Source organism: Juglans microcarpa x Juglans regia, chromosome 3D (assembly GCF_004785595.1).
Source record: "Juglans microcarpa x Juglans regia isolate MS1-56 chromosome 3D, Jm3101_v1.0, whole genome shotgun sequence".
Taxonomy (NCBI): Eukaryota; Viridiplantae; Streptophyta; class Magnoliopsida; order Fagales; family Juglandaceae; genus Juglans; species Juglans microcarpa x Juglans regia.
The window spans coordinates 29810198-29835880 of record NC_054598.1 but is presented as its reverse complement, the minus strand read 5'-3'; the positions used below and the strand labels follow the sequence as shown (position 1 = coordinate 29835880).

At 38.5% G+C, this 25683-nt stretch overlaps 3 protein-coding genes across 3 annotated transcripts; 1 reads left to right on the top strand and 2 right to left on the bottom strand.

The window, feature by feature from the left end:
• The first annotated feature begins 5250 nt into the window (after positions 1-5250).
• Positions 5251-14528, top strand: LOC121253864 (DNA-binding protein SMUBP-2). The gene is made up of 7 exons (XM_041153792.1): positions 5251-6284; positions 6364-6675; positions 6830-7113; positions 7716-8747; positions 10367-10535; positions 12432-12589; positions 13978-14528. The coding sequence occupies exons 1-7, from the start codon at positions 5609-5611 to the stop codon at positions 14218-14220; spliced, it is 2874 nt and encodes a 957-aa protein (XP_041009726.1). The 5' UTR covers positions 5251-5608; the 3' UTR covers positions 14221-14528.
• Positions 14529-19751: 5223 nt separating this feature from the next.
• LOC121253862 (protein BOLA4, chloroplastic/mitochondrial-like) lies at positions 19752-22907 on the bottom strand. Its single transcript, XM_041153791.1, has 3 exons — positions 22511-22907; positions 21120-21187; positions 19752-20180 (listed from the first exon to the last, which is right to left on the bottom strand). The coding sequence occupies exons 1-3, from the start codon at positions 22790-22792 to the stop codon at positions 20027-20029; spliced, it is 504 nt and encodes a 167-aa protein (XP_041009725.1). The 5' UTR covers positions 22793-22907; the 3' UTR covers positions 19752-20026.
• A 751-nt stretch (positions 22908-23658) lies between these two features.
• Positions 23659-25384, bottom strand: LOC121253861 (benzyl alcohol O-benzoyltransferase). Its single transcript, XM_041153790.1, has 2 exons — positions 24844-25384; positions 23659-24736 (listed from the first exon to the last, which is right to left on the bottom strand). The coding sequence occupies exons 1-2, from the start codon at positions 25279-25281 to the stop codon at positions 23807-23809; spliced, it is 1368 nt and encodes a 455-aa protein (XP_041009724.1). The 5' UTR covers positions 25282-25384; the 3' UTR covers positions 23659-23806.
• Between the last annotated feature and the right edge of the window lie 299 nt (positions 25385-25683).

Here is a 25683-nt window from a genome sequence, read left to right as displayed (position 1 = left end):
GAATATAATTCAAAGCAGGTGAGAAACGCTGTGGAGGACGAATAGTCCTAACTTACCTGCGAACTACAGCTGTAGGAGTGGACGGCGCTGGATCTGACTGCGGAATAATAGGAATGGGTGCACTGTACCCACTCTTCCCATCACTCATTTCCCTACACTGCACTGAGACCTCTGGTAGATCATCCAAACTCACAAAGTCAGACTCCTGAGGAACTGCTTCAGCAACTGTGCTAGACTTGTCCTTGTACACAATCTTCTCATTGAAGATCACATTCCTGCTTCTTATAATCTTCCGACCCTGATCATCCCAGAAATGATAGCCAAATGCCTTGTCTCCATAGCCAATGAAATAACATTTCCTTGACTTAGCCTCAAGCTTACTACAAGCATCAGAATCAATAAGAACATAAGAAAGACAGCCAAAGATTTTAATATGGGAAAATTTGACCTCTTTCCCGCTCCTAGCCTCCTCAGGCAATCCACAATCCAATAGAACTGATGGCCCTCTATTTATCAAGTATACTGCAGTGCTAACTGCATTTGCCCAGAAAGTAGGTGGTAAGCCAGCGTGCAACCTCATGCTTATAGCACGCTCATTTATGGTTCTGTTCATGCGCTCAGCAACTCCATTTTGCTGTGGTGTCCCAGGAATGGTCTTCTCCATTCTGATACCCTGAGTAGCACAATACTCCTTGAACCCACCATCAATATACTCACCACCATTATCAGACCTTAAGCATTTCAACTTCAAGTCTGTCTCTGTTTCAACCATGGCTTTCCAAATTTTGAACACATTAAATACATCAGATTTGTGTTTCAAAAAATAGACCCATACCTTCCTGTTGTGGTCATCAATGAATGTAACATAGTAACGAGAACCTCCAAGAGATGCTACTTGGGAAGGTCCCCACACATCAGTGTGCACAAGATCTAGTATTTCTGACTTTAGTGTTCTGCCACTCTTCAAGAAATTGACATTCTTCTGTTTCCCCATAATGCAACTCTCACACATACTGAGATCAACTGACTTCAGTTTTGGTAGTTTGCCTCTAGACAAAAGTTCTTTCATGCCCTTCTGACTCATATGACAAAGCCTACAATGCCACAAATCTGTTGTGCTCTCTGCAACGGTAGTAGCAATAGTGTTATCCAAACCAGTAGTCATATAAAGTGTACCAGTTTTCTTACCCCGAGCCAGTACCAATGCCCCTTTGGTGACCTTCCAAGTGCTATTTGAAAACACCACTAAATGTCCACAATCATCAAACTGCCCAACAGAAATGAGATTCTTCTTCAACTTAGGAATGTGTCTGACCTTTTGTAAGGTCCATTTGTTCTTGTTAGGAAGAGCAATATCAATATCTCACATCCCTACAACATTCAAAGCCTCTCCATCAGCCAAATACACTTTTCCAAAATTACCTGCAACATAATTCTGCATTATCTCCTGATGGGAAAATGTATGGAAGGAAGCCCCTGAATCAAGTATCCAGTCATCAACTGGACTATGAACTGCAAGTAATAGTGCATCCTGTACTTCTTCAGTTACCACATTAGCATTATCATTCTCGGTCTTCTTGGGATTTCTGCAATTCTTCTTTATATGGCCAGCTTTGCCACAATTCCAACAAGTTGCCTGCTGGCCAGGCCTTGACTTGCTCTTGCCCCTGTTCTTTGATTTTGATCTGCCTCTGTTTGAGTTCATGTCTTGTGCTCTTCCCCGAGAGTCAACATTCAATACTGAACTCGAACCTGAGGTCTCGCCTGAATCTTTCCTGCGCACCTCCTCAGCCAAAATCAAATCACGAATATCATCATATTTCAACTTTGACTTACCGACAGAATTACTAACAGCCATTCTCATGGCTTCTCAACTATTTGGCAGTGATGCCAATAGTATCAGTGCACGTATCTCATCATCAAATTCAATTTCAATAGACGACAATTGATTTGTGATAGTATTAAAATCATTCAGATGTTGTGCAACAGACGTACCATCTGCCATCTTCAAATTAAATAGCTTTTTCATCAGATGTACCTTGTTATTTGCTGACGAATTTTCATACATACCTAACAAAGCCACTATGAGATCCGCAGTGGTCTTCTCCTTGATGACGTTGTGAGCAACAGATCTCGACAGGGTTAATCGAATAACCCCCAGGACCTGTCGATCCAACAGGGTCCAATCAGAATCTGACATGTTGTCCGGCTTCTTCCCCAACAATGGAAGATGAAGTTTCTTCCCATAGAGGTAGTACTCTATCTGCATCCTCCAGTATCCATAATCCGTGCCATCAAACTTCTCAATCCCCGATACCTTCACTTCCTCTCCAGCCATCGTTTTTTCTCAGACCCGAACCTTGGCTCTTGCTACCAATTGTTGTGATAAACGATGACAATAAAGTAAATTCAAACACGGGAAAAACAAGCAATCACACACGACACAGTATTTACGTGGTTCGGCAAATTGCCTACGTTCACGGGAGCTACAGAGAATTTGTATTACTTGAGGAATCACAATACAATGTGTGTGGAACGGATACTGTTCACTCTGATACAGTACAAGACATAAAAATATCACTTATATATGTTGTGCGGCGGAAACCCTAAATTCAGCAGAATTAGTGATGTTCGCACGAGCGGCGTGTCGAGCCTGCATCGAGCGAACCTGTTTCCTGCAACTACTCGAGCCATGTGTCGAGCGGCTCCTCAAGCGAAGCTCTCTGACTTCCCTCCGCTCGAGCGGTCTGTCAAGCTATCTTTGAGCGAAGCTCTCTGACTTGTATTCGCTCGAGCGGCTAGACGCTCCGCTCGAGCGCCGTGGACCAGACTCCAAATCCTCAACACTTCTGGCTTACACTATGAGTTGTTTTCTATTGCCGAAGTCTTTTTGTAAGGATTTGAAAGGCATGTTTGCAAGATTTTGGTGGGACAGCGTGCATATAAGCATAAAATACATTGGGTTAGTTGGTCAAATAAGCATAATTTGGAGATTTTTAACTTTCTTTTTTGGCCAAAAGGTTGGAGATTGCTTAATAATCCTAAATCTCTGCTGCTTAAGGTTTTTAAGGCAAAATATTTTTTACATGCAACTTTTTTACACTCACAACTTGGGTGTAATTCTTCTTATGTGTGGTGGAGTATTCTTGCAGCCAAGAATATCCTTTTAAAGGCCTATAAATGGCGGGTGGGAAGTGGCAACTCAATTGATAGGTGGGTTACAACCGAGTTAAAGCACTATGCTCTTGCTGCTTCTCTTTTGTTAACTTCGGATGCTACAGTGAATGCATTGTTTCACCCAAACTCCCGATCTTGGAATACTGATTTGATTAGACAGGCTCTTCCTCGTTATGTAGTTGATCAGATTTTACAGATTCCTCTTCATTCTTGGTCAGCGGATTAGCTTATATGGGGTGGTAACAGTGCTGGTAAATATTCTGTAAAATATGGGTATGAATTTGCTATGGGGCTGTTTCATAACATTGGAAGAGCTACTAGTCCACATTCACAAGATAATTTGATTTTTTGGAAGAAGCTATGGAATTTGACCCTTTCTAATAAAGTGAAGACTTTTGCATGGAGGTCATGTTCTAACAGTTTGCCTACTAAATACAATTTGCTGAAGAGAAATGTGGTGGAAAATAGTCATTAATTGTACTCATTGTCATGTACAGTTTGAAGATATTCTTCACACTTTATGTATGTGCCCCACTGTTCATCAGGTATGGATTCATATATTTAACAGAATAGTGAAGTTCTTATGTGCTGAAACTAGTTTTGTTGACTTGTTTTGAACTGTGATGGAACTTGATATGCCTATAGTTTCACTTTTCCTCACTTTCTCTTGGGGAATTTGAAAATATAGAAATGTTCAATTGGAATTGGAGTTATTCTAAAGAATGATACTGAGGTGATTTTGTTTGCATTGAGTAGAAAGAAAAGGAGAGTTTTTGATGTTGAAGTTTTGGTGGATTTGAGAGGGTTAAAGAAAGATGATACTCCTGGGTTTTTCTGGGTTGATCTTGGAAGAAAATTCTTCACATGTGATTTGACGCTATTAAGTACAAAGAACCAACGTTTTCTGCGTTGGGGCCGCTTATTGTCGAAATACAACATCTTCTTCACCAATTTTCGGAGAGTGATATTTATCATGTTGGACGACAAGGTAATGAAGCTGCACATTTGTTAACAAACATGCTCACAAAGTCGATAATACAACTCAATGGTAGCATACTTGTCTGATGTTATATTAACTAAGAGTATTGTTGGATGTTGATCAGTAATTTATTTGTCTATGTTTGATATATGTTTGTTGTCATTGTTCATTTCATTTTAAGGTGCGATTTGGATAATGAATTGAGATGAAATGAATTTAAATAAAAATTTAAAGTTAAATAAAATATTGTTAGATTATTATTTTTTAATATTATTATTGTTTTGATATTTAAAAAAATTAAATTGTTTATTATGTTTTGTGTTAAAATTTAAAAAAATTATAATAATAAAATAATAACTATCTAAACTTGACCTAACTTATTAATGATTATTCAAGATAAGTAAGAAAGACGATTGCCTTTTATATAGAAAATAAAAATAAAAATAATAATAGTTTTATTATACACAAGTAAGTTACGTACCAACATGTATATTAATATTGTTATCTTTATATTTTAAATTTAAATTAGTATTATTTTTAATAAAATTTACTTTTTAATTAATCATATTAAATAAATATACTTATTAATACAAATAATACATATAAGTAAATTTGCATATCAATTTATATATTAATATTAATATTTTTATATTTTAAATTTAAATTAATATTATTTTTAATAAATTTACTTTTTTAACTAATTATATTAAATGAATATACCTATTAACACGTAAAATCACTTCCAATTAACTTTTTCCTAATACTAATCATTCCAAGGTGTCAAATCTATACTATTAGCTGCCAACCTCTTTCATGCTCCCATCACAAAAGAAAAAGAAAAAAAAAATCTTAAAAATTTCTGTGGAAGAGGGAGGTACACGTATTGACGTAGGGAATTTGGAACTAGGCCTGTTGGTCTTTAGTCAAAAATCACGTTGGCCACAAAACTGAGGGAAAAACAAAAGAAAACCCAGAGAGAGAGAGAGAGAGAAGAGGAAAGGACAGTAACAGGACACGTTAGAGTGGGCAGGAGCCAGTCAGATGCAGGTGCAAGCCCCACCATAGATATAGAACGACTCTTTAGAATCAAGCGCAGCCAATTACAACACGGCTTCTGGGATCTCCGCCCACCCCTCTCTACTCGCACTTGATAACGATGCCCACATTGAACTCACTTCAATTTTTTGTATGCTTCCCCTCTTTGCCTCAGATACATTTAGCGGCTCGCATTCAAAACTGTCCTCCCTGCATTGGAAGTTAGCCGAAACCAACACGAAATATCAGCTTCTTCCCAATATATACGCTTCCAGAGCTCACTTTGATAGTAATGGTTTTGTAGTATTGTGCAGGGTAACATGACTTTGGTTTCTTGGTGAAATGCAAACGATGATGGTTGTGTTTATAAGGGGAAAGTAAAGGCGGGGGGCTTTTGGGTTGTGTTCGGGAACTGAAATGGAAGCCAGGTATTCGTGCTTGATGTGCGAGAGGAGCATGTCAACGGCGACTACTTTGGCTCTGAGGCAGTTGCCGAGCTCTGCCGTGCGTTTCCGTCACAATGCGATTGGTACGCCCCAGTTTTCGTCCTTCAACAGCCATTTTGCTCGTCGTTATTATTCGTCCCCGAAGCTCCGATTCCAACGGCTTGTAATTCGGAACGTCACCGACAACCCCACGAAAAGAACTAGTCGCAGCAGCATCAGCAGCGGGAGGAAAAGGAATCCCATTGAACCAGCTTCGGGGAAGACCGTGCGTAGTTTGAACGAGAATGGGGATCCACTGGGTCGTAGAGACTTGGGTAAGAGCGTGGTGAGGTGGATTCGGCAGGGGATGAAGGCCATGGCAACCGACTTTGCTTTGACCGAGATGCAGGGGGAGTTCTCGGAGCTCAGGCAACGGATGGGGCCCGGTCTCACTTTCGTAATCGAGGCCCAACCTTACCTCACTGCCATCCCCATGCCTCTCGGTCTCGAAGCCCTTTGCTTGAAGGCCTGCACGCACTATCCCACTCTCTTCGACCACTTCCAGAGAGAGCTCCGCGACGTTCTCCAAGATCTCCAGAACAAATCACTGGTTCACAGTTGGTGCGAAACCGAGTCCTGGAAGCTGCTCAAGGAGCTCGCCAATTCAGGTCCCTCCTCTCTCCACTCTAAGTTCTATAGTATTTCAACTTTTCCTTAAGTGGGCTGAGATCGGTGTGTGATTTGCAGTTCAGCACAGAGCAGTGGCGCGGAAGGTGGTGCAGCCGAAGAAGAATTTGAAAGGTGTGTTAGGGATAGAGCTGGAGAAGGTCAAGGCTATACAGAGCAGGATCGATGAGTTCACGAAGCGAATGTCGGAACTACTTCGTATAGAAAGGGATGCAGAATTGGAGTTTACACAGGAGGAGTTGGATGCTGTTCCTACACCTGACGAGAATTCGGATGCTTCGAAACCCATCGAGTTCTTGGTTAGCCATGGCCAGGCCCAGCAAGAACTCTGTGACACCATCTGCAATTTGAATGCTGTCAGCACATCTACAGGTCTCTTATAATATACACATAAACACACCCTTATGAACATATGTTTAGGCGCATAATTGGAGTTACTGAGTAGCAGCCTTCAACTTTAGTGTATGATTGTGACTTAATTCTGAGTTTGTTATCTTAGGAGGATGGAATTGGGTTTTGTAAGCAGGATTAGGTGGAATGCATTTGGTGTTGTTCAGGGTTGAGGGGAATCACCGTCTGCCGCCAACCTCCCTCTCTCCCGGAGATATGGTCTGCGTGAGAATATGTGATAGCAGGGGTGCCGGTGCAACTTCTTGCGTGCAAGGTTTTGTCAACAACCTTGGGGAGGACGGATGTAGCATCATTGTAGCTCTAGAGTCTCGTCATGGTGATCCCACTTTCTCAAAGCTCTTTGGCAAGAGCGTGCGAATTGATCGTATCCATGGATTGGCTGATGCACTCACATATGAGGTACTTCCATGAATGGCTTTTTGATGAAGTCATACTCTCTTGAAGGCCGGTGAACCACACACTTTTCTGATGACTTGGATTCAGAGCTATTCTTTTCATTAGAAATTTTCAGGAACTATATTCTCATTAACTCTCCACATGAGAGTGTGATGATCCTGAAAAAGAATGATTACAAGGAATGCCATTAACTATGTCCCATTACTCTAATTTCAACTTCTGCTTTATAAAATGGACAATTATTATTTTGTTTTAGTAAACATTTTACCTTAAAGCTGTGAATACCGAGTGAAAGCTTTTCTCAAAGGTGTTCTATAAAATGTACAGTTTCTAATGAACTAAGAGGGTATATAAACCAACATGCATTGGTATATACAAGGCAAGGGCGTGCCAAAGCAAATGTTCCTTGGAAGCTGCATCCTTGTAAACTAAGTGAACACAATCCAGATGATCATCAATATGCAATATACAGATATAGAAAACCTTTTTGTCTATACTCATCTGGAAGAAATTCTCATTCCTCTGCTTCTTAGATTCTCTTTACTTTGGTCCTTTTGCAGTCTACTTACCCAATTATGGCCTTGGTGTTATCTTCTTTTGTATAGCGCAATTGTGAAGCACTGATGCTCCTTCAAAAGAATGGTTTGCAGAAGAAAAATCCTTCAATTGCAGTTGCAGCTACCTTATTTGGAGACGAGGGAGATGTTGCCTGGCTGGAGGAAAATAATTTGATAGATTGGGCTGAAGAAGAATTTGATGGGATGTTGAGGACTGGAGCTTATGATGATTCACAGCGAAGAGCAATTGCATTAGGTCTGAATAAGAAGCGGCCTATATTGATAATCCAAGGGCCACCTGGTACTGGAAAGACAGGTTTGCTCAAGGAAATTATAGCACTTGCTGTTGCACGAGGTGAAAGGGTGCTTGTGACTGCACCCACAAATGCAGCTGTTGACAACATGGTTGAAAAACTATCAAATATTGGACTTGAAATTGTGCGGGTTGGCAATCCAGCACGTATATCCAAAACAGTGGCATCAAAATCTTTGGGTAAAATCGTGAATTCTAAGCTTGTCAATTTTCGGATGGAGTTTGAAAGGAAGAAGTCAGATCTAAGAAGGGACCTCAGACACTGTTTACGGGATGATTCTTTAGCTGCTGGGATACGTCAGCTGTTAAAGCAACTGGGAAAGTCACTGAAGAAGAAGGAAAAGGAGACTGTGAAGGAAGTACTATCAAGCGCTAAAGTTGTGCTTGCCACTAACACTGGAGCTGCTGATCCATTGATTCGAAGACTGGGTTCCTTTGACTTGGTTGTTATAGATGAAGCAGCACAGGCAATTGAACCTTCTTGCTGGATCGCAATACTGCAGGGAAAGCGCTGTATTCTTGCTGGTGACCAATGCCAGCTCGCTCCAGTGATTCTATCTAGAAAAGCCTTAGAAGGTGGTCTTGGAGTATCATTGCTGGAGAGGGCTGCGACTTTGCATGATGGAATTCTTGCCACCAAGTTAACAACACAGTACCGTATGAATGATGCAATTGCCAGTTGGGCATCAAAAGAGATGTATGGTGGATCATTAAAATCGTCCTTGACGGTCTCTTCTCATCTTCTTGTAGATGCTCCATTTGTTAAGGTATCGTACCCATCTCTTATCTCTTCCTATTTTTCACATTCTTCTTGGAGGTTTTCCATTTTCTGGGGCATAAGCTGCTAAATGAAATGCATTCCTTATTTTTTGAAATCCTTTTCTGAGCTTCTTCCAAGTAGCCATTATTTTATGGCTGTTTATGATCTCTTGACTCAGCACTTAGGTTAAGCCATGCCTCTTGTCTTTCAAAATACTCTTACTTACCCAAAAAAAGAAAAATAAAAAAGCTTCATGTCTCTTGGCCTATTACGGCATACGCACTGTTTTCTCAAAATGCTAGCAAAATCTTTAAATTAATTAAAAGTTGAGAAAGCTTTATAATAATTTTCTTCTGCATTTTTCCTTCACAATCCACATTTATTATAGGCTTTTCATTGATATATTCTTATATTTTGTTTGGTTTTCTCTGCTATTCTAATTAATGGCACAGGGCATGTTAGACATTGGATTATCTAACCAAGATCAACCCAATTGGCCTTTCCAGAAACTTGTTTATCTGCTCTTCATGTTTATTTGTATAGATTATTGGATTGGTCAGGCTTGCCTGACAGTCACCTCCACCCCAGCCTGTTTTAAGCAATTCATGCAATTTTGACTTGTCAAAACACTCTGTAAAGAATCACACGTTAGATTATCAAAGCCAAGATAAGTCCAGTTGCTCAAGCCAGTAAGTTGTCAATCTGCTCTCTATGTTGATTGGTCTAAATTATTGTATTGTTCAGGCTTGAACTCACCAATTACCAGAGACTCAGCCACAACCTCAGCCTGATTTAAGCACAGTTCTTTTTATGAGACATTAAGCGGCGGATAATTGAAAATTGAAACATACCTTGCTATGAGTTACAACCTTTTTTTATAGGCTGCTATGAGTTATGTTAGAAAGTACACAGCGGAAAATACCTCAAACATAGCTTAATGAGTTGTTCCACGAGTTTATCGAGTTTAGCAAAAGATGTCTCCTTTTGGTGGTGAACTGTACTACGTAGTGTAGACTAGAGTAGCACCTAACACATCCACATCAAATACTAATTTAAGTTAAGAGTAAACAAAGAGAGATTTCACTGTATATACTTCTGATGTCTTGCAAGAAGGAAGTTGGGGCTATTTATAACCTTGGCTAGCCTTTAGGCCAGCCATTATTCATCATCAGGAGGGGCTGCCCACATGGGCGCTCTTCCTTTTGGTCAATAAACCATGTGTAGGCCACTACTTAGTGTGCCTTTGGAATCCATGTGCAGACCACTGTGCCCCTGCTTTCCATGTGCATGGTTTCATTTTAACTAGTTACATCTTACCAGCACTGAAGGATCATTTTGAAAATGCAATATGATACAGACACACACACATGTATATTTCTCTTGGTTGGTCTCTCATCCATGGACAAATACTAGTGCTCTCACCTTGCTATAGAAGCAAAAGTAAGTAAGAATCACAAATGATAGTATATGGACTACAAAGTTCTCTTCAAAGAAGTTGGTTGCATCATTGCCAAAAATATTTTGGATAAAAGGTTTTTCTCTTGTTTGTTTTAGTATTGTCCTGGTATCATTCATACTTTCAATGTGCAAAGTACTGCTTGAACATTTTTCCATACACTATTGCAGCCCACCTGGATAACTCAATGCCCACTGCTGTTGCTTGATACAAGAATGACATATGGAAGTTTGTCAGTTGGTTGTGAAGAGCATTTAGATCCAGCTGGCACAGGATCTTTTTACAATGAAGGGGAGGCTGATATAGTTGTGCAACATGTCTTTTCATTGATTTATTCTGGTAAATATTTTTGGCCTTCTAGTAGGGATTAACTGCTAACACATTAAAAAAAACAGTTCTATGATAAACTCTGCCTGGTATAGATCCAACTCATTTTGTATGAGAAGTACTCAAACTTTGCAAACCATCATTTGGAATACAAATAAACCTTTTGTAGTTTCCATCTGATGGCTTAATGAAAAATGAACCTAAGTTTGACAGGGGAGTTCACAATTTGCAATGTTAGACAAAACAATATGTGCACCATTTCCATGCGAGTCTTAATGCACATGATTTTGGAAAACAAGATGAGTCCTTACTCCTTACTGACTTTATTTTAAATAAAGCATGTGTACATCTCAATTTGGCCTAGGAATACATCTCCCTCTCTCACTAGACTTACGTACATAGCTCACTAGTTATCTGGCACATAGATCTAGGGGCTTTAAAATAAGGTTGTAATACAAACACTTGTAAAACAAATTTAACATCCCGTCTTGTTTCGAACTCTTATTTCTTTCCCCTGACTGAAGCCACTTCAGTTCGGCTACCTTCCACGGTAAGGTTCCCTGCCCTTCTGGGAGGGGGAGGAACCCCTCTCTCATCACCAGTCTCCCCTCCCTGTCATCTCCCTCTTCCCTCATTATTTTTTCATCCTTTTTCTCTCCAACCTACCCTTTGTTTGCCACCAGATTTATTGATTTTGGGACCTCTCCAACCACCACCAAGTGTTGCCTCAGCATCCTCGTCGGACTTTTCTACCGGGCCTTGCCATTCTAACTGTCACTTCCACAGAGCATGTGCTACACGTGCCACCGCCGCACATGCGTTACACTGTTTCTAGTAACTCTTGTGCTCACCAACTTCCACTCTTTCTGGTCTCTCTTCCTCCTCTCCTCTGCCACACCCTCCCTTCTCACTCTTTACTTTTTTCCTCATTTTCCTTTTTCAGATTTTGGCCATTAGATTTGCAAATTTTGTGCAGTTTCTCCACCACATGTTCCACACGAACCTCCTTCTCTACCACTGCCTATGCTGGCCCTCTATTTCCCTCTCCATTGGCTCATGTGTTGCACATCCAATTTCTCATACCAGCACGTATTTCCACATGCCACGCCATCTGACGGTGGCTCTGCTGATCAACTTCTTTTTTTTCCCCTTCCCAACTCAAATTCCAACACACCAGACAGTCGATGGTAGCTCTGTGATGGTCAAGCTTACCTTGTCATCCAGATGGTCCATACCTTGTTTCCATCCTCACCACTCCATATCCATGGACGGCATTTTCCATCCTTACTGCTCCATCCGGAGCTTATCCCTCTTTCAGATTGGTTTTGGAGAGTTGAGGGCTCAAGTTTTCCTAGAGAGAGTCCGGTTTTCTTAAAGGGAGCACTTCTTATATACTTGCTATTATGTAAATAGCTTACACTATCTAATGTAAATTATATATGAAGTATAATCAGTACCGTAAGATGAAATAGGGGATTCTAGATGGATTTTGTAGAAGAAATGGAGGAGCATTATGGCTGTATTCTCTTTCATACCCAACACATCATAAAAGCATCTTTCATATGCCATGACAGCTCACGTGCAGCAATTTAACCCATCATCATGACATATCCTTTTAGAGATAGCGAATTCTGTGTGAATAATTGACCTTACACACTGTTGCAGCTTATATCTGCTAGAAGCTTTTCAGTAGCTTCTTTTAAAGTTTATGCCTTTCGTAGTCATATTTCATATCTTGCTAATTAAACTAGCACCGCTGCTGATACTGGTGGGACTTTTTTATTATTTTTTACCAATGTGTAGCTCATTATGCATTTATGCTGGTTGAATAGTTTTTTCTGGTTCCCTTAAACATTACCTTTAATAATGACCAGGTAAATTCATAGTTATTTTAAGTCATGTCTGCAGGTGTTAGCCCAGCAGCTATTGTAGTTCAATCTCCTTATGTAGCTCAAGTACAGCTCCTTAGGGACAGGCTTGACGAGCTTCCAGAGGCTGCAGGTATTGAGGTTGCAACTATTGATAGCTTCCAAGGCCGGGAGGCCGATGCTGTAATCATATCAATGGTATAGTTTAATCAGCCAATACTTTTATATAAATGAACTGTGTTTCTCTTTTTGACACATGTTCCAGAAACCGTATACTATATTTTCTAACAGGAAACAGATGCTGCTTAACCTATTTTTGCGTTTTTACTCATCTCACAAGATTTTGTGATTAATACATAGTTTGGCATGCCAAACCTGATTATGGATTTTTAGGATGAGCAGTAAAAAAATAGTATAGATATCCTAAGCAGAAGAAACAATGGTATTCGCTCCAACAACTTATAGTCTCAATTTTCAACATTTAGATCAGCCTTTAATTGTTGGAAATGATAGTGCATGAAAAATTATAAATAGGACTAAAAATGTCATTACTATGACTAAGTTTGTGACGACACTCTTCAAGTTGGCACTGCCTATCAGGTAGCAGTGGAGGAGGTAAGATAATAGTTGATATGGGCTGTAAGTTGGACAGGATAGAATGTGCTGTAGATTGGGGAGAAATGGTTTGGTTAATATCTGTTACCTTGAGCAAGTCTTCTGGTTTTGTGCTTGTGTGAGGAAGTTTGACAGGTTAAGACACCTTGAAATTGCCTCTTTCTTCGGGGGGCTGCAGCCTGATAATTATTATGGTTGAAGTTTTATATAAGCGATTATAATGTGCACTAGAGATCTTTTGTCATTGGAGTTGTCTGAAAGGTCTTACTTCTTAAGAGGACATTAAGTAAGAAGTATGGTATGTATCTTGAATTTCATTAGATTGTTATTCCGTCAATAGCTGATCAATCATATTTACTTGGCATATTTGCTTAGCACAAGAAGTGGATAGGATGTTTAGGTCATGGTGTTTTGCTTGATGGCTAATGAACATGGTCCTGTTTCCAGTGTGAGAAGCATAAACGTTATTTGTTGAGTTAAAATCTATCTTTAACGAGTCATGTCCGTTAAAATTTGGCAATATCTTTGTGACAATTTGAAATCCTGGGTCATTATCTCATGTCCTCTAGGTCATTTTGACACATCTCTATTTGTGTGCACTATGTTATGATAGCCCTGAATCATTGATTCTTACACTATATCACCAAGGGGCTTTTTTAGTTTATTTTTTAGTTTATTAGGTCACTCTTTTCACCATAATCCTATATATGTGCTTTAATGTGATGTGAGGCATACTACGTTGCACTAACAGAATTCCCAAGTGGGGTCTGATTTGTAGTACAATTCTTGCAAATTGACACACGGGTGGTTTTAGCCTTTAGATTCAAATGACATAAGTAGTGTTGTACCATTTACAATATCTTAACAGCATCATCTTAGTAGTTCCTGTATCATGACCAACTTTGGCTATTCAGATATTTTCATCTACCATGTTAGTTTTACCAAATATGCTTATTTCCATTTTGTACTAGGTGCGGTCAAACAATTTAGGAGCCGTTGGATTCCTCGGGGACAGTAGGCGAATGAATGTCGCCCTAACTAGGGCACGCAAACATGTTGCAGTTGTCTGTGATAGCTCAACAATATGCCATAACACCTTCCTCGCAAGGCTGTTGCGTCATATCCGCTATTTTGGCAGGGTGAAGCATGCAGATCCCGGTGGTTTGGGAGGATCCGGACTTGGCACGAACCCGATGCTGCCATCTATTACCTAATGTAGCATGGGTGGATCAACTACATATTCTTTCCTTATTCCTTTGGACTGGTGATTATTTGGAAGCACAACTGCAGTGAAGATCCTGCTCTCTTTTCCTGTCAGCATCTGTTCCCACATAAATACATGTACAGCAGGCCTTCCATTTCATCAACAAAAAAAAAAAAAAATTCTGGTTGCAAAAGTATACATTGATTATAATTTGTATATAAACAATACACAATTTGAATTCCTAACTTGTATATGAATGCACCAAACGTTAAGAGGAGAGCATGGCTTCAATTTAATTGAATTTATTTTACTTTGAAAGTTGAACTGACTCCAACAAATTACCTCTAGTGGTGGTTCTGTTAATAATCCATGTTCGACTTTCTGCCTGGACATGTTCTGTCTTGGAAGATAAAAGTTTTCAAGATGGTAAACGAGGTAGAAAGTTGAATCTCGAATACAATCTGACTCGAAAGAAAATTTGAGCTCTGGATTGGTTTAGATGTTTTTAATTTCATGTAGTTTGGCTTCATCTTTGTTAATTCATTACTGGATCGATTCTTTTTTTGTCAAACATCCTTGGATTTAGAAAAGATTGCTAGTTTTTTACGATTAGACACAGATCAATATGCAACACAGAACAGGGTTCATACCACTCTTTCACCAGGAAAGGGAAGACAATATTATTTATGACAAACTGCCAAAAACGTTAAAATGCATTAAAGGAACAAAATCCCTTAAATGTGATAGAGATGTTTTTTCAAAAATAAAAATCTCATTAAAAACAAACAAAAAAGAACAGAGCATAACATAACAAAATAGCCCAAGCTACCCAAAAATGCGGGCCCGTTTGAATAATGAATGTGTTTCATCTCATCTCATCTAATCTCATCGTTATAATTTTCTTAAATTTTCATACAAAATATAATAAAAATTCAACTTTTTTAAATCCCAATATAATAATAATATTTAAAAATAATATTCTAATAATATTTTATTCAACTTTCATCTAAAACCATCTCATCTCATCTCATCTCACTATCCAAACCGTACTACATTTCAAAAGATTCCACAAATGGATTGAGGCAAACTCCATTGTGTAAAATATTTAAGGATCAATGGGGGAAACAATTTGTACATGAAAGTTCATATCATCCTATGAAAAAAAAGAAAAAAGAAATCCCTCTCCGTCTAAACGGTAAATGAAAATTGCTGTCATATATGTTAATTTTCTCCGCAATTTGAGTTCTTTTTTATCTCTCACCATTAATGAAGCAAACATAGAACTGCAGAGAAATTTGAATTCTTATCTTCTTTTCTTATATTTAATAGATGATCCGAAACTCGTGACATAATAAATTGACTCGCAATCTGAAATAACTTCTAGAAATCATATAATAAATTTGAATGTCATTGATAGCGATGAAATTACTTCTGTTCGATCCATCTATCACTCGATATCACATGAAAAATCTGACCTTCAAATGGAGAGAGTTACTTCGAAACTGACTGGGGGCAAGAGCTGCAGATTTCTGCTGAAGCCAACCAGTAGTACGTACTGAGAAAAGGAGGGAGGGGTTTATTTAATGAGATTCTCCGGCCAACCCTGTTTTCTCCTCTTCTTCATGACTGCAACCTTGCAAACCCACCCGTTTCTTCTTCAATCAATACTCCCAATTGTCTCTTGCTACGTTCCCTCCAAAACCACATTAATTCATCTCTCTTCCCCCATAGGCATCCGTTACTGCAACTGCAAGCAAGCCTTTTGACATGTTCTACCTCCATTCGGCGTGCATATTTTGAGACATAACTTCCACTTTTTAACTTTGCTTTTTCTGTGTTTCCAGTCTCCTAAACGAACGTACCAAAGAAACTATATAGAAGCATTACAGCCAGTAGAATCAAATCTTTCTCTAATGGCTTCTAAACCTTTTGTCCCTATTCTTCCTCTTCTCTTGCTTCTTCACTTTATCCTCCATGTTAAATATGGAGCAGCATTCAGAATCCATGATTTAAGCCCGGCCAACGGTAAACCCCTCATCAAGAACAAGAAGCTCATGTATCCTCAAGACATGATGAGCAGTGCAGTCCTAGAAGTGCACAAGTTGCCCAGGTTTGAACACCCAAGGTTTGGTTTCCAGCTCCCAAAAGCCGCACCAATTCCACCTTCTGGCCCTTCAAAGCGACACAACCGGCACGTTAAGGGCGATGTTCGGACGGGTTCAAGCTGGAAGGCGAGGGGTCGGAAAATATTGTCATGATTTATGGAAGAAAAATGTACTCCTAGCTTTTAGAAAATCAAGGGTGAAAGAAAGTTCACTAAATCAATACAGGCACTTGTTGGTAGTACGATTTCAGCCTACCTATCTAGTTTTCTGCTAATACTTCTGGTGCTAATTCATCTTCATCATGCAAACCTATCATTTAAATTGATAGGCTCCAAGAAAAGAAAAAAAAAGGAGTTTCATGTTTTATTAATGAAAACAATCGTGGTACTCATGATGTAGTTCAGATTTCCTTTGTCTTTGCTTCCGAATTGTAGGAATCATGTATTTGTGATCATGTTTTCATATATATATTGGAGAAAATAGTGTTTGAAGTGACTTGCGCCATTACTCTTTATACCTAAAAAGGATTCAACGTAGGATGTAATGGTTGGTATTTGGAAAGTAATTTTAGTTTTCTTAATTCCAGCATGTGGCAGGGTAAGTGATCTTTATTTAGTTTTATTTGTTTAATGAGCAAATATACATGGAAAATGCTAAACAAACCGATATATCCTATAGATAAAACTGACCGATACCTTTTTTTTAATTTTTTTTCTTAGTAGTTAAGGAAGTAACTATTAGTAAATTTATGTATTTTTTTAAAAAGTGTTTAAAGATGTTTAAAAAATATTTTAAAAAAATTATAAATGCAATTATCAGTCTATTCCATCAGTTGGCTTTATCGGTTCATGTAGCATTGTCCAATATACATTATGTATCTTCCCTAAAGTGGGAAGACAAGAAAGTAAGCACTAAATTTCGAAGGAATCTTTTCCGCTATGAAACCTGAGTGAAAGCTCTTGCGAGCTTTCCGGAGTGCTTCACTCCAAGAGTGAAGGTTGCCTTTTCACCAAGTCGGTGTATAGGTATTGGTAATGAGTAATGATATCCACACAATATATTTCACAATATATGTTTTAAAATGAGAGTATTTTTATAAAGTGATGTTAATTTTATAAGTTATTTTATAAAAATACTCTTTATTTTAAAATATAGTTATGTAAAATATTGTGAAAAGTAACGTTTTCATTGTTAATGCGTGACACTTTTCCATGAGGATGGGAAGTTTTAGATCTTCCTATGTTGCGTATTCACGATGGACATGTCAAAGTGTAAAATATAATTAAGTTCCAGGTTGAAGATATAATGCAATTGTTAATACTAACATTACAATTTGGGTCCAAAACCCATTGTAGCTCAATTAAGAATTTGGTATTGAATTGTCACCTTAATTTGTTAGGTAATTCTTTTCTTTTTTTTATATATATAGATGGAAGTTCTTTTGTTAACATATTGAGATCACTTTGTAAGAGGCATTATTCGCGGGAGAGAGAGAGGTCTGGGGTGGGTCCAGTCAATGTGTTGTGTGTATATTACTATTCATTAGTTTAAAAGACTGCGCTAGAAGTTATATGAGCTAGGCATTAGTATTTACTATTGGGTGCGGTTACTATGCCGACCCATTTTAATCGTTGGGCATTCTATCTAGCGTAAAAAATTTTTTTTCTTTTCACATTTTTTTAATATATTTAAATACATTTAAAAAATAAAAAAAATACATTAATATACTTAAAATCACTTTCTTAATCACTAAGTAAAAAAAAAATTTTTTGACCAGCGGTCAAATAGAAGTATCAAGTTAAGAAGGCAAAGTAAACTTTTTCTTTACCGTTTATGTGTTTACAATTTACTTTTTCTCGACTAGAAGACTGGCATTAGTAATTTGTTTAGTATTTCTTTTTTCTTTTTTTTTCCCTGATAAAGATAGCAAAAATTTAGAATAAGGAAAAGATAACGGTACTCTGCCATCCCATTATTATCGCAAAGGAAAAGAAAATCCCAGCATCTCTTCGTGTGTGTGTGTGTGTTTGAAAACACGACAGAAGACGCTAATGCTCGACAACAAGAGGGAGGGAGCCGATAGGAGGAGTCAGGAGGGAGCAATTGTTTTGACAGAAATGGGTCCAGCGACATGGGGGGAGGGATGGAGGCAAGGGGGAGTTTTCGGCTAGATTTAAAAAAAAAAAAAACGTGACATGAAACGTCAAGCGGGCACGCTGATCAGTACCACTCAGGAGGCCCGCTAGCAGCGCTCATGCAGAAATAGTGCTTATTCTAAAGGACATGTTCATTGAAAATCATTAACTTTTTAGCAAGATAATAATATTATTACTAAAATGAGAAATACAATAAGAGAAGGCAGAGAGATTAAAATAAATAAAAATATACCAAAGTAGTAAATATAATACAGAAAATTAAAGAATCGAGAGATTTGTATAAAATCAAGGTTTTATCTCATTATTTTATTTTATTTTTTTGCTTTAATATTAAGAAAAAAAAAATCTTCCATCAAAGAAATTAAAGCTACATCATCTTGATCGCAAAAGACCTCCTTTCTCGCATCTTTTATATTTTTGAAAGATGTTAGGGTCGTGTATCTATCATTAGTAAATAACCTCAACTTTTTTCTTTTCTTTTTCGGTTTTTTTTCCCGAATATATATAGTAAAAAGTTAGGCCATGTCTAATAACTAAGAGTATCATCATTGGATTGGCCAAATGCATTTTTAAAATTTAGTCAATATCACACTTTTTTATATTTACCTATTATATTTAAATTCAATCCCCATATTGGATTAGCACTCTCTATATAATAATAAAATATTATTAAATTAATAATTTTTTATTTAATTTATTTATATCACATTTTATAATTTTACCAATTTAATATTAATAATAATTATATTCTAATTAAATTAATATTAAAAAAATCATATTTTCAAAAGTCATTTAATGCTAATAACAATAAATATTTGATTAAACCCATATAAATTTCTATCTAAATTTCTTAATTACAAACCAAATAGCGTTTTTGCTTGGAATGAGACTAATATTTTAATGTTTGCTTGGAGTGAGAAATTAGTATTTTAATATTTGATAAATCAATTATAGTTCTCCATCTTTAGTCAACCATTACAGCAGAAATCCATCTTATTTTAGATTTGGCCAATCCAATGTGGGGTGCTTTTGACATCAATTATGTAAATTTTAACTAACTTTCCCATTTGGCCAAATCAATGTGAATGCTCATATTTCGTTGAAAATCATTTTATACAATAAGAGAAGGCAGAGAGATCAAAAAACTATAATACAGAAAATAAAAGAATCAAGACATTTGTATCAAATAAAAAGGTTTTACCTCATGATTTTTTCTAATATCAAGAAAAAAATCTCCCATTAAAGAAAATAAATTCTCGAATGGTATACCTAACGAGCCTAATTACGTAAATGTCATCGATAGATCATGAAAAACATACCATTATTTTTCCTTTTCAGCCAAGACCTTGACATTTTATGTCGAAGATAGAGTCATGCATAAGAGTAAAATGGAAAAAAAAAATTTAATTAATTAATTAGTCCTGTCAAGTGCAAGCTGTTCGGATAATAGAATGCAAAAGATAGTGATTCCAACAGACAACTGAGGCACATACTTTTATCCCAAGACTTACAACCAGAAAATCCATTAAAATGAATCTAGTGGCCTCAGTCTTCATCACTTTTTTGAAGCTGCTTCGTTGGGGGTTCGGGTAGTCATTTGGTCAACTGCATGCACTGTGCTCTGAAGCTCCTCCCAGATGGCTTTGTACACCATCCTCTGCCTGTTAACAGCTGATTGTCCCTCAAAGGCTGAAGAGACAACATCAATGCTGCAAGCACATGGCAGATCGGATCAGTCTCATGGCTAAATAATGCCACATCTAACATATACATGCTACATGATCCAATGTTCTGATGTTCACGCAGTTGGGGATATCTTAACATGCATGAAGCGGATTCCTTGGGTCAAAATAAAAAAAGGTTAATGCGGCCGTGAGGTGCCTTGTGCATAAACATTTTTGGATGGATAGTTTAATCATTTACATATTGCAAGCATTGTTGTTCGAACCTGTTAGACTAGAGACTTAAAACATTTCAATTTACCTGCAGCGCTCCATGTTATACAGTTGAATTAATTGAACAAGTAATACAAATATCATATTCTCAAGTGCATTGATAAACACTACAAAGTGAGTCAAAGAAATGCTGAGGGGGTCAATCATTTTCAAGAGATTGAATTCATATGGAAATACAAGGTTTCTATGCAAAATAAGAATGCTGATGCTCTGAAGCGGAAACCTCCCTACTGTTTATCATGAAGATTCATTTTCAAAAGTACAATGTTATTTTATAAATTCTTCTTCAGGGGGAAAATGCCTGGGTGATGGCCTATACAACAATCCAGTCAAATTCTTTTTTAGCAGAAAATCATGGGTTCTTTTTTCCTTTTGATATACCGTATGGAGAACACTAGAGAGCTAATAAGAGCATGCCATCACTAAAATGTTCAGAAAGTTCGATGTCATCAATAATAACGGCTTTATTTGGATACCGTACTAAATGTACTGTCATATACATACAACAGTAAATATGGGGAATTGCCATCAATCATACAGCCCACTAGCCCAGCAAATTCTATTCACTTCTTACATTGAAAATGATGTATCAATCAATTGATAAAAGAATAAAGCAAAATTGAATAAAGCTTTTTCCATTATGATCTTAGTTTCCAGATATATAGACATAAGCCAACAAGCACATGAGCTTACCTGACATGCCGTCCATCACCAGAAGCATCTTTTACAGTGACTAATTCTGCATTTAGATGTTCCTTGATCTGTTCAAGCATGCCGCACATATCATTTGTAAAGAGGGCAAGCAACTTCATTTAATTATTGAAAAAAAATAAAACAAGAAGAAGCTTTTGGATGGAGGTGGACAAGCACAATCAACTCTAAAAAGAAACAGGAACAGAAAATAACAACTACAGAAAATATATAGATAATCCGATCTTGGCATATTGGAATATCTCCCCCCCCCCCCCCCCCCCCCCCCCAAAAACCCCAAAAAAACCTATGGAGTAACTGTTTATGTAGGGATTTCCAAACCACAAATCAATCTACAGAAAGAGCCACTGTCAAACCCACGAGCAAACTGATGACATTGTCCTCCTCTCTCTCTCTCTCTCTCTCTCTCTCTCACACACACACACACAAAATAAGAAGACTACCCATCCCTCTCTCTCTTCAATTTGCCACAAGCAGAATAAGTGCAGTATTTCTGCATCCTTGTTTAGTCACTCATAGACCTCCAGAATAAATAATGATGGAAATATTTAATGAGAAGAGGATTAAAACCATCACCTTATTTACCATAAATTGGTTTGGGTTCGTATTAATAACCTAAAAGGAAGGAGATGCCTTTCCAACATTTAAAGTCAATGTTTCTTCTAGGCAAGACAATAGGCCTTGACTTCAATCTAAAGTTTTGTCTAGGGGAAAGCTTGAAATAGGAACCTTGAAAATCCTTTTGGAAAAAATTAAGCAGCTGTGATGATGTATAGATCAGAATGTCATCTAAAGAAGAAGACGGCAGATTAGGAATTCATTCACTGTGATTCAATATCTGACCATTGGGAAAGCGGCTATTCAGAATGGAGTATTTTCTTGAAAAGGATCTCGAGATAGAATTGCCAATAAGATTATCATTTCCTAATCCAAGGTGTCAACTTAAAGAACCATATAGGAACAGTTTCAATTTTGTAGTCTTTGTACAGAAAATTCTCTTGCTTCTTCTCCTTTTCCCTCTTCCTTTTTAATTTTTGTCTTTATTTTTTTAAACGTCTATTATTGTTTCTCATAGGGAATTTCTTATTTTATGGTACAGTCGGCTTGTTCAGCCCCTTTGCCAAAAACTCATTCCTAATTACTCACTATAAACCATTCTAAAAAAGAGCCTGAACTTGCATATACATTTAGGTTCAAGGGCAATTTTACCCATTTCAAATTTTCAAGACTTGAAAGCTCAGTTTTGATTGAATACGAATCAAATTCCAAATCTTATACTAAAACTGCATCCTATTACTAATTCAACAATCAAAGCAAAAAATATTTTTCCCGGAAACAAATCCAATAAAAGCACAACACTTAACATTGCTTACCTTTTTCTCCATGGACTGCATGAGCGGGGATTCTACGGAGCCAGCATCGTTCATGTGCGCGGCTGGTGAGCTGAAGCACCGACCACCCACCGGCGGAAACCCGAACCCGAATGACCTTCCAATACCATCTTTACTATGACTTCGGAGTTTGGTGCGCGCTCTAGTGAATAGTACCGCGGAGACAAAGGGTTTCGTTGGCTGGGCTTGGCGGAGGAAGAGACTCCTTGCCGCGCGCGACGAGGCTGCGAAAACGTACGGGCGCACTATCAGCGTCTGGGCCATCGCTCCGACTCTGGTTCCGCAGTTATGGAGCTTCGCTCGCCCTCGGAGCGGGTAACAAATAACGGCCACGAAAGAGGAGAGCGATGGGCTTTAACTTGGGCCGAGAATGCCTAAAATTTTAAGCTATGTTTGGCAAATTGAGGTACTCTCACTACTATTTTTTATTTTATTATTATTTTTTATCTATTTTTTACTATTTATTATTTTTTACCTATTTTTTAATATTTTTTTATTATTTTTTTATTACTATTCATAAATATTCTCAATACTTCTTAAATATTTTCACTATCTAAACGTAACCTTAGACGTCACGATTAGAAAGGCTATGGGTCTTAGTTCTCGCTGCACTGCCAATAAATTAATAATATTAAAACAATAGATAAAGGGGTAGTTTATAATATAACTTATTGATAAGAAAAACAAACCAAATTCATGAATTAAAAAGTTGAAAATTGAGAAAAAGAGAAACCCATTTGAGCAAATTTCCTATCATTGACTACTATTACAACACAAAAGGTTACTAGGCAAATAAAGAGAAGTGTTACAGTTATAAAAATAATTTATAAAAATAATTTCACCAATTGATATGACTTCATATGATATATTAGATATATTTTTATAATAAAAATATATTTATAATTTAATATATCACGTCAAATCATAAAAATTTAAAAATTTGAATTTATGAATTTTCTCGATGGATAAAGTGAATCCCCTGTTTATTAGGCATAAGGTTTTGAGCTCTGAAGCCAAATTACCTTCTAAATTGCCAGAGTGGAATAAACGCACTGCAAGAATCAGGTACACTAGAGTGCAGAAAAGGACAATTTTTTTTCAGATAGCACTATAGCGAAAGGCTACAAAAGTAACAAAAGTACGCACACACTATTGTTGCATATAATACTCATAAAAAATAATAATACATCATCGCATGGATATGGATAATGGATGGATTGGATTCTCTCTCTCTTATCTTACAACAAGCACGGGCATTTTGGTAAAAGATTGGGGGGATCACAGGCAAGACGCAATGAAAGTGGATTTCTTCCCACCATCTTGATTTTCCTTCAAAAAGTAATCCATCTCCTTCACAAATCTTTCCATGGCTACTGCAGGCAAGCAAATTGGCATCACTATTCCATCCTCTCCCTTACTGTTCTTAAATGGAATATAAAAGCTCGCCACTCCTGGAATGGCTCCTACCCCACCTTTGGCTGGCCCACCATAAGCAGCCTTGCCCCATCCGAAATCAACCTCTCCAAACCCGGCACGTGTCACATCCGATACGAGATACGCCCTCACCACCGTGAAGTGGGGTCGGCCTCTAATCACCATCAGATCCGCCAGCGACCTCATGTACTCCTCGTCCACGTCGTTCTTGGCCTTCCTCACCAGTTCCAAAGCATAGCCCAACGGATTGTCGCAGAGCTTTCCGGCGGTCGTGAGCGCCACGGAAAACGCGAAAGCGTTCCCGTAGTAGCCGGTCGGCAATGGAGGGTTGAATCTGGAACGCGCATTGACGATGCACAGAATTCGCACCTCCTCGTCGAGGTCGGGCTGGAGTGCCATGGTACGGCAACGCCAGAGGCAGGCGGTAAGTATCTCGAACGTGGAACACTGGCTGAGGTGGTGCGGCACGAACCTGCGGAGGGCGGAAACCTCGGTGGGGCCGAAGAAGAAGGAGCGATGAGCCATGTCGTCGAGGGGGATGATGGTCCCTTTCGTGTCGGCCACTTCATCGTACTCGTGGAGAGTGCGCGTCAAGCGCGGTGGGTCCCTCGCGTTGAGGAGATGCCTCTGCCACACTGGCGGGATGGAAGGGGCACTTGCGCTGCGAGCTATCTCTCCCAAGGCCTCCATGAACTGGACCAGGCCGGCAGCATCGCTCATGGTGTGGTTGAGGCGCAGCGCAAAGATGAACCCGCCGCACTTGAGACGTGTCACCTTCAAGTCGGATATCCCGATAGAATGATTCAACACAGCAGCACAATAACTTCTAATGTACATGTATATTTCAAAATCCTTAGCGAGTTCTCTAGTTGAATATGTACCTGAATAAGCAGTAATGGGCAATCAAGGACTCCTCCGGATCCCGGAACATCAAAAAGAAGTTCCTCCCAGCATGGAAATGGAGGTTGAAGAGCATCACCAAACTGTTTCAGTGTCACGTCGGCATCGGCCTCGATGAACAAGACACCCTCACCGGTGCATTCAACTACAAGTTTCCGGCCAGGCCCTTCCCTAAGCCTACCGGCAAATGGGTAGTAGAACACCAGAGTTTTTGCAAGTGCCTCTCTGATGACTTTCACGGGATCGCTTTCTTTCATCGAGGGATCATATCTGTAGAACTGAATCACCGGGATTTGGAACCGAAGACCCTCTTGATCGTCGATATCAGAGAGTTGTTTGAATTCGTGGGGTGTGGGCTTAGATGGAGAAACCAGTTCTGGTTCGCGCCTTCGTACTGTGAAAACTAGAGAGCCGGCCATGCCGAGAAGATGGGTTTGATCAGAGGAAGAAAGTGAACAGGGAGCTAGCTTTGGTGGTTGGCTGTAGAATTGTCGGGTGCTTGTGTGCTATGATGCGATTTCTGAAGTGATATTTATAGAGAGAGAGGAACAAATGAGCACAGACTTCTGGTGTCGTTAGCAGCGTGGGTAGTGGTAGTTGTGAGAAAGTGCAGCGTGATTGTCATGGCTGCATGGAATTCCATAAATAATGACTTGACTAAACAGGGATCCATCGGCTTATGAGCTGGCTTACGGCTTCAAAGCTCTTTTTGTAATTACCAAAGTGGTAAAAAAGTATAAACTAGCTACTTTGTAACAATTTTTGAAAAATGATATCAGTAGTTTGCCGAGCAAGTTTTGCACATTCATTTAAGAAAATGA